The 9,227-nt window shown below is 52.9% G+C and overlaps 1 protein-coding gene across 7 annotated transcripts in view; it reads right to left on the bottom strand.

The window, feature by feature from the left end:
- Nucleotides 1–57: 57 nt before the first annotated feature.
- Nucleotides 58–9,227, bottom strand: part of ACP2 (acid phosphatase 2, lysosomal) — a 9,800-nt gene continuing 630 nt past the window's right edge. For 2 of the 7 annotated variants that reach the window (NM_001357041.1, NM_001357040.1), the window contains 10 exon segments: nt 58–1,005; nt 3,648–3,823; nt 3,942–4,048; nt 4,163–4,245; nt 5,624–5,756; nt 6,194–6,283; nt 6,363–6,461; nt 6,571–6,723; nt 8,631–8,717; nt 9,029–9,124. In NM_001357041.1, the coding sequence (NP_001343970.1) occupies nt 839–1,005; nt 3,648–3,823; nt 3,942–4,048; nt 4,163–4,245; nt 5,624–5,756; nt 6,194–6,283; nt 6,363–6,461; nt 6,571–6,723; nt 8,631–8,717; nt 9,029–9,124 (1,191 nt within the window). In that variant the 3' untranslated portion in view covers nt 58–838. 7 annotated transcript variants of the gene reach the window in all.

Below are 9,227 nucleotides of genomic sequence, written 5' to 3'. Positions count from 1 at the left end.
TAACCTGGTCAGAGAGCTTCTTGCGTCTCAGAAATGAAAAGGCACAGGAAACAGCACTATCAGTCCAATAGGAAACAACACTATTCATTCTCTGGGAGCTGCCCCAGCCCTATTCTGGGCCACAGTCTACAACTTTCTTTTCCAGCTTACAACCTGCATGTACCTCAGGTCCCTGGAGACCCCAGCCCAGCTGAGGGACAGCAGTTTCCTGATTCCATGTGACAAGCAACTCCCCTCCCACCACTCCCCACTCCCTCCCAAGTACAGACACCCTTCCATCCTGCTCCAATTGAAGGGGTGACAAAGGTTCCTGAAGCATTCTGTCTGAGTCTAACGGTGGCTCTAGCCAGACACAGGGAAATGTGGCTGGCTGGCTGTTGGGTGATCCAGTTCTTTGGGAGCCAATGTTTGTACCCCTGGTATTTGCTGTTTTTCTCACTAAAATAAGCACTGAGAGGCAAGACCGTGTCCTCTGAGCTATTTGCCAAAGACTCCAGGCTGGAGGAAAAAGAACGGGGCTTGATAGAAGCGCAAGGTGGATCCAGCACCAACTCTGCCGTTTTCTAATCCTAGGTCCTGAGTGAACACTGACGGCCAGTTTACATCTCAGGTGTGTAGGGAGCATGGAGGAGGCAAATCCTGTTTGGAGAAAGCCAGTGTCCAACACAGCACTTGGTAAACATCAGGCATGGGAATGCTGAGTGACAGGCACCACGGGCCACGCTGAGCCCCACTCGCTCATCTGGCTGGGGTCATCAGAGGGAGGCCCAACCCAGGATCTCCCGTCCATGGGCTGGGGAGCAGCAACAGTCAGAAGCGAGGGCCCAGCCCACCTCCCCTAGGAGGCGGAGGGAAGCGGGCTGAGTGGTTGTCAGGCATGGTCCTCCCCATCTGCGACGTGGCGGTAGCCAGGAGGCTGGGCCTGCATCCGGAAGAGGACGGTGAGGAGCAGCACTATGAGGAGGAAGAGGATGGAGCCACATACAGCCAAGGCCACGATCACTTCTGGGCATGGGGGAGGCAAGAGAAAGGTCATGTCAGCGTCCATCATATGCCAGGGACTGTTCTGACACATAGGAGATACACAGAGGTGGCCAGAAAGAGTCCCTGCTCTCATGGAGTTTACGTGCGAGGAGAGGGGATGTAATAAATAAGCAAATGGGCTGGTCATAGTGGCTCATGCCTGTAGTCCCAGCACTGTGGAAGGCTGAGACGGGCAGATCACCTGAGGTCAGGAGTTTGAGACCAGCCTGGCCATCATGGTGAAAACCCATCGTTACTAAATAAAGTTGGCCGGGCGCAGTGGCTCACACCTGTAATCCCAGCACTTGGGGAGGCCGAGGTGGGCAGACCACCTGAGGTCAGCAGTTTAAGACCAGCCTGGCCAACATGGTGAAATGCCATCTCTACTAAAAATACAAAAAATTAGCCGGGCGTGGTGATGCGCGTGTGTAATCCCAGCTACTCGGGAGGCTGAGGCAGAGTAATTGCTTGAACCCGGGAGGCAGAGGTTGCAGTGAGCTGAGATCGTGCCATTGCACCCTAGCTTGGACAACAAGAGCGAAACTCCATCTCAAAAAAATAAAAAATACATAAAAGCTGGGCGTGGTGGTACACGCCTGTAGTCCCAGGTACTCAGGAGGATGAGGCGGGAGCATTGCTTGAACCTGGGAGGCGGAGGCTGCGGTGAACCGAGATCACACCACTGCACTCCAGCCTGGGCGACTGAATGAGACGCTCTCTCAAAAAAAAAAAAAGTTAGGAGTGACAGGTCAGTGATGAATGTGATACAGAGAGACAAAGCAAAGTAGGTCAGCAGGGAAGGCATCGTTGAGGAAGTGAGAAGTTTAACAGAGACCTGGAGTCAATGAGTGACATACAATGATCTGAGAAGAGTGTCATGGGGCAGAGGACAGGAAGGAAGGGCAAAAGGCCCAAATGTGGGGATAAGCCTGGCATGTGCTAGGATCATCAGGAAAGTCAGTCTCACCAGAGCAGAGTAAGCAAAGGGCATGTAGGAGATGGGGCAGGAGACCAGATGGAGTAGGGCCTGGAAGGCCATGGTGAAGAACTTGGATTTTATTCTACATGTGATGGGAAGCCATTGGAAAATTCTGAGAGGACAGTAGTGTGAACTGGTTTAAGAGTTAACTCAGTCGGCCACGGTGGCTCATGCCTGTAATCCCAGCACTTTGGGAGACTAAGGTGGGCGGATCACCTGAGGTCCGGAGTTTGAAACCAGCCTGACCAACATGGAGAAACCTCGTCTCTACTGAAAATACAAAATCAGCTGGGCATGGTGATGCATGCCTGTCATCCCAGGTACTCAGGAGGCTGAGGCAGGAGAATCGCTTGAACCCGGGAGGCGGAGGTTGCAGTGAGCCGAGACTGCGCCATTGCACTCCAGCCTGGGTGACAAGAGCAAAACTCCGTCTCAAAAAAATAAAAAAAGTTAACTCTGCTGTGCTGAAAGACTGGTAGGGACAAGAATAGAACCAGAAAGAACTAGGAAACTTCAGTCGGTCGGCAAAAGCTGACAGTAGATTGGACTGTGGAGGCAAGAGCACGTATTAATATTTGAAAGGTTGAGCTGATCTGGCAGTGGGCTGGATGAGGGGTATGAGAAACGGTATGCAGAATGACTCCAAGGGCTATACTGTGCCACTAGGCAACTCGTGGCATTGACTGAAACAAGGAAGCCTGGAAGAAAAGCAGCTTTGGAAGGAAAAGCATCTGGTTTAAGACATTGCAACTTTGAGATGCCTTACTTAACGTGCACATAGAGACCTCAAGTCGGCAGCTGGATATGAGTCTAGCTCAGAGAAGAGGTGGTGAATCTGTGAGGGCGTAAGGACAGAAGTGAGCATGGAGATGGGCATAAAGTCATAAGGCTGCATAAGATCACTTGGGAGTGTGCACAGATGGGGAAAGCGCCAGGGATGAGTCCTGGGTCATCCGTTCTTTAGTGAGGAAGGGACAACTAAAGTCAGGAGAAGCCAAGAAAGTGTTTCAGGAAGAGGTGGCCAATTATGTAATGCTGCTGAGAGGCGAGAGAAGCTAAGAACTGGTCACTGGCTTTGGTAAGAGGAGGTCACTGGTCACCAGACAAGTGTGGCTTCAGGGTAGTGGAAGGTGACACAAGACTGTCTAATGTGAGTCTAAGAGATCAGGCGGTGAGGAAGCAGAGCCAGAGTCTAGGCAGCTCTTTCGAGGATTCCATTCTGAGAGGGAAGAGGCTGGTGGCTGGGGAAGAGGTGGCTCTCAGAGGTCATGGATGGGCTTTTGGGAGGGAAGTGATCCAGTAGGGAAGCAGAGGCGTCAGAGCTCCTTGCAGAGGTGAGGAGAGAGAACCTGAGCGTGGGTGGAGAGGCCATCCTAAGCAGTGGCTTCCCCAGCAAGTAAGCTGGTGGAGCTGGTGGTGGAAGAACGAGCCGATTCTCTCCTGGCTCTTATTTTCTTGGTGATATAAGTGAGACATCACCTGAGGGTGAGAAGTGGGGAGAAGGTATAAAGTGGTCTGGGGTCGGGGAGGGAACTCCTAGCAAATGCAGTCAGATGACTGGGAGTGCGACAGCTCTTGAGATTTGAGGATATGAACTGCAGGTTGGTCTGGGGCATGACTAGCAAGGAGTCTGGTGACAGCTCACCTGTGTCTGCAGGACCGCTTGCCAGCTGGCACTCCTGCTGCCAGTCCTTGGGCACGACGGGCTCCGTGAGGTGAAGGAAGTCCTGCAGTGGGCAGCGGTGAGGGCAGCCAGGCAGGCTGAGCGGCCAGGGGGCCTTGTCACTCTCGTTCCGAAAGTACATCTCCACTGAGAAATTCCTAAGGGTCGACAGGAGGCAACATGGGAGCTGCCCAGCCTGCCTGTCATGGGGTCCTTGGGCTGCCCCGAGCCACCTCCTGAGGGCCCTCTCCAGAGGACACTGCTAGCTCCACTCACCCAGAATCTTCCTGGTACAGTTCAAATATGTGGCAGGAGGCATAGGGGGCTTGTTCGCCATTGTAGACGTCCAGTGCCATTTGCAGGGCAACCAGGGTAGTGTCGTGCTGCGGGGGAGAGGGGCTCCCCGTCAGCATTGTTCCCCACACCCGCAGGAACTGAACAGAGAAGAAATCCAGCTCCTTGCCTGACACAGCAAGCTAGGGAGCGCAGGCACTCACCGCGGAGTAAACCAGCAGCTTGGGGAGCTGGGAGGTGGTCGCCATTAGGGTCAGGTTCTTCCTTATCTGAGCCAGCAGGACTCCTGAAGGAGAAAAGTCCCCGGTGTTGCCGGCTACAGCCACCCCTGCCTTCTAATTCCACCTATCTGTGCTCCTTTCACCCTCTGCCAGGTCTGGGCCTCATCCCCTACACAGAGAACTCTTTAGTGTCATAGGGACCGTGTAAGAACTCTGTGGCACCCCTCCTCTCTAAGAACTGTCAAATGTATAGAAGGAAGCAAGACAAAACAAGGTATTTGCCTATATTTCAACACGGATGTAGAAACCTGCCTGTGTTTACAGAAGCACTTCAGTTTGAAACAAATGTAAACGTAAGATTGCTTCAGAGTACACAGTGGGTGGATCCGTGCCCGGGTAACTACCATATGCTCTGAAAACTGAGATGTCAAAAAGGTGTGACAGCCGGCAAGCCTTTAGGTGCTCAAATGAGGAAGCTGGCATGTGTATTACTCTCAGCCTTCTCAAAATGGTCCCCACTGGTTCTCTTGGGGCAGCTATTCATTTAGGAGAGGGAGGGTCTTCTGATGTGGGCGAAACTTAAGAACATGAATGGCAGGGCTGGGCGTGGTGGCTCACGTGTGTAATCCCAGCACTTTGGAAGGCTGAGGCGGGCAGATCACCAGAGGTCAGGAGTTTGAGACCAGCCTGGCCAACATAGTGAAACCCTGTCTCTACTAAAAATACAAAAAGTAGCTGGGCGTGGTGGCAGGCACCTGTAGTCCCAGCTACTTAGGAGGCTGAGGCAGGAGAATCACTTGAACCTGGGAGGTGGAGGCTGTAATGAGCCAAGATTGTGCCACTGTACTACAGCCTAGGTGATGGAGCGAGACTCTGTCTCAAAATAAATAGGCTGGGTACGGCGGCTCATGCCTGTAATCCCAGCACTTTGGGAGGCCGAGGTGGGTGGATCACCTGAGGTCAGGAGTTCGAGACCAGCCTGGCCAACATGGTGAAACCCCATTTCTACTAAAAATACAAAAATTAGCTGGGCATGGTGAAACCCCATTTCTACTAAAAATACAAAAATTATCCAGGCATGGTGGCATGTGCCTGTAATCCTAGCTGCTCAGAAGGCTGAGGTAGGAGAATCGCTTGGACCCAGGAGGCAGAGGTTGTAGTGAGCCAAGATCGAGCCATTGCATTCCAGCCTGGGTGACAAAAGGGAAACTCCGTCCCCCCGAAAAATAAATAAATAAACAATTTCTTTTAAAAAGAATAGGATGGCAGAAAAGGAAGAGAGCTGGGGAAATTTGGTGACTAGCGGCATGAGGAGGGGAATTTGGTTCTCAAAGAGCAGGGAGTGTTTCAGTAGAGAGGGAAGTGTGTAAGAAGCCCCCACAGCAGATTTTTAACGCCTTAGGGTCCTGAGGAGTGGAGTGACATGCTGTCTTTGTCACTCACCCCCCTGAAGCCGGGCCTTCTCCGCCTGCTGGTAGATTCCGAAGAGGAAGCGGAAGCTGAAGTCCTTTAGCCGGCTGAGACGCTGCATGGTTTGGGGTGAGGCCCAGGGCGGCAGGTGCAGCCCGTGCGTTTGCTGTATATCGCAGCGGGCAGGTTAGCGCCCCAGGCCTAGGCCAGCCTCTCCAGGGGGCAGCTCTCTTCCCCAGTGGGAAGGTGCCTGTGTGTGTGAGGGAGGGAGAGGAGACAGAGGCAGAGGGGCTGGAACTAGTAGACATGGCAGACGGTGTGGATGCTGCAGGGCACAGGAAAGGAAGCTCAGGCACAAAAAGTGAGACTCAGCAGAAAGGAGCTTTGGGTGGAGAGCAGCAGGGACTGCTGACAATTAATAAACCATTTCCCACTCTGAGGATCTCTGTCACCCGTGAGGGAAGTTCCCGTGTTTCACAAGCACAGCCTCCCTGGACCTCCCCAGGGGCGTAACGGTATCAGGCACTGTGTTCTACCGTCCTGGTGACCTGGGCCTGCTGAGGGGAAAAAGAGTGATCACAGTGGGCACTCTAGTGGGCTCACCTCACAGAAGAGTGTGTCATAGACATTCCAGACAGTCTCCAGTGTCAGGTCTGTAAGCCCTGTCTCGTTGGCCACCATGTCCAGAAATTGCTATGAAAAATGGATCAGGATCTCAGTGCTTTTGTGGGGAAAAGACAGTGTGGCGACCTCCACCTCTGCCCCTACTCACTGCATTCCGAGAACTCTCGTTCTGATACTCTGGTGTCTTCCGGGTCTCATTCTGCAGCTGCTCATAACGGGGACATGGGCCCAACGGGAACTTCAGCAGCTGTAGAGCGAAGCAGGGAAACAGGCAGTGGGAAAAGGAGCCTGGCGTCAGCAGGCACACGGCCACAGCTGTCCCCTCACCATCCCAGGGAAGGGCTGGCCACTCTCACCCTGTCCTCAGTGATGGGCACAGTGTGCACAGGGATAGGCTGCCACGAGATGTTCGGGTTGAAGCGCTGCATCCCGTTGGGAGGGAAGAGTCCAGCCAGGTTGGCCTCAGCACTCATGAGAGTCCGGTCAAAGTCTGTGCTTCGCACATAAACCTGCAGAGATAGCAACACAAGTCACGTGTGTGTGTGTGTGTGCGCGTGCGCGCGCGTGTGGTGGGGAAGTTTTGGTCACCCTGGAGTCGTGTGTGTGTGCGCACCTGCGCACGTGCGTGTGTGGTGGGGAAGTTGTGGTCACCCTGAAGTGGAGCCGCGTGTGTGTGTGTGTGTGTGTGTGTGTGTGTGTGTGTGTGTGTGGTGGGAAGTCCTGGTCACCCCAAAGTGGAGCCCCGGGGGAGAACCTGTTCTTGAGGATCACCCAGCAAACTGTAAACCTACCATGCATCTGGCCCTCACTCCCCTCTGGCCTCTGGCCTTCCCCATCCCCCAAACACTCCACTGGGGGTTGTCACCACTCTGTGAAGAACTCCTGTGGGAATGGCCTTAATTGAATACCCCTTTCTCCCAGTCAAAAGTGCTGAGTCAATCAGTAAGGCTCTCTGGTCTGTCTGGTTTCATAACAACACCTCTCTCCTTGTCTAGATCAGGGTCCTTGGGGCAGAAACTGGCTCCAGTGATGACCCTTAGAGACCAGGGAGAAAAAATAAGATAAAGGTCTGGGCCTGGTGTCTCACGCCTATAAACCCAGCACTTTGGGAGGCCAATGCAGGAGGATCGCTTCAGGCCAGGAGCTCGAGACCAGCCTGGGCAACATAGTGAGACCCTGTCTCTATAAAAAATGACCCAGGTGTGGCGGGCACCAGCTACTTGGGAGGCTGAGGCAGGAGGATCACTTGAGCCTAGGAGTTTGAGGCTGCAGTGAGCTATGATTAAGTCACTGTGCTACAGTTTGGGTGACAGAGTGAGACCCCTTTAAAATATACGTATATATTTTAGGCCAGGCACAGTGGCTCATGCCTGTAATCCCAGCACTTTAGGAGGCCGAGGCGGGCAGATCAGCTGAGGTCAGGAGTTCGAGACTAGCCTGGCCAACATGGTTAAATCCTGTCTCTACTAAAAATACAAAAATTAGCTAGGCATGGTGGCATACACCTGTAATCCCAGCTACTCGGGAGGCTGAGACAGGAGAATCGCTTGAACCCAGGAGGCGGAGGTTGCAGTGAGCCAAGATCATGTCACTGCACTCCAGCCTGGGCAACACAGCAAGACTCCATCTCAAAATAAATAAATAAATAAATAAACAATATTTTGAAGAGCTTATTCAGAGATAGTGGCTCATGAAAAGGGAGGAGGAAACTGGGGAAGGACAAGCTCAGGACAGAGCTGGGCCTTAAGGGAACAATTAACAATATCTAGGGACTCTTGACACAGCTGAGGCTGACAGTGGTAACCAGAGGAATAGCTTCCCCCATCCCTGGGGTAGGGCAAGGACTCAAGGAGCAGGCACACTCGCCAGTCCTCCCTGATGTGCCCTAGGAACGTAGCGTGACCTGGCGTGGCAGACAGGGCTCGAAGACCTCATCTTGATCAAGGAAAGACAAGCCCTATCTACGTGCGTCTTCCCCGCTGTCTTTCATCTTGGCCCTGTCTGGTTTATCATCAGATACCCCCACAACATTCTAAGCTCCATGAAGACAGAGATCATATCTGTATGGTGCACCACTGAATGCGAAGTGCTAGCATAGTTCTTGGCCTTTAATGGGTACTCAATAAATGTCTTGGATGGAAAGCCTGTGATTTCAAAGAGTCAGAAACCACTTTGCCAGGCCCGCCCGTAAGGCTGAATTTGGATGCTTAATCAGGTTTGCCTCTTCCTAGCCAAGCAGGGGCAACTCAGCTCCTAGGGTTTTGTTCCAGACAGCTCTCAGATGCCTTTTCCTGTAGTTGTAACCAAAAATACAAGAAGGAGGCCAAAGTGCCCAGCCTCAGCCTTAGGCTCCCTGAGAGCAAAAGATGAGGGCAGCATACCCCATTCCCCTTGCCTCTGGAGCTCCCAAGCTTACCTCTTGCCGGTGATAAGAGGTGTTTAGGAAGCCATGATAGCGCTGCCGCAGGGCCTGGCCCAGCTCCCAGTGCTGTAGCATCCCCTCCTGTGGGCAAACCCAAAAGTTAAGAGGGTCTAGAGGGAAGGGGTGGCTCACAAGCCCCATGGGGTTTAGGCCCTGTTGCTTTCCAGGTTTACCCTTTGCTGGAGTCAATTAATCTGATCCCAGAAGTCTTTCATTAAGTGGCCAGTCATGCACGGCAATATCATGGGCACAGAGGTTAAGGTTATGAAATCTGGTCAAAGTCAGCACCCATATGGGAAAAGGCAGTTTAGTAAGGCCCCAAGTTCTGTAGCCTGCTCTAGACATCACTCATTCTACAGCTCATCCTGAGGAAAGGCTGGCTTCTGACCCACCTTGGTTAATTGACCAAACCCCTGGGGCCATTCTTCTTCCTGGTAGGGGTCCTTGGGATATGTCTTCACTGGTGAACGGTCTCCATGGCGGTACAGCTGAGGGAAGAAAATGGTTTGTCTATAGGTCAGAAGCATCTCGATAGGGACCCAGAGCCTACCTTTTGCCCCATGTTAGGGAAGGAAGTCTCATTCCCTTTGG

This window comes from Macaca mulatta, chromosome 14, assembly GCF_049350105.2.
Source record: "Macaca mulatta isolate MMU2019108-1 chromosome 14, T2T-MMU8v2.0, whole genome shotgun sequence".
NCBI lineage: Eukaryota > Metazoa > Chordata > Mammalia > Primates > Cercopithecidae > Macaca > Macaca mulatta.
The sequence above is the reverse complement of the archived record's forward strand: the minus strand, read 5'-3'. Positions and strand labels throughout refer to the sequence as shown.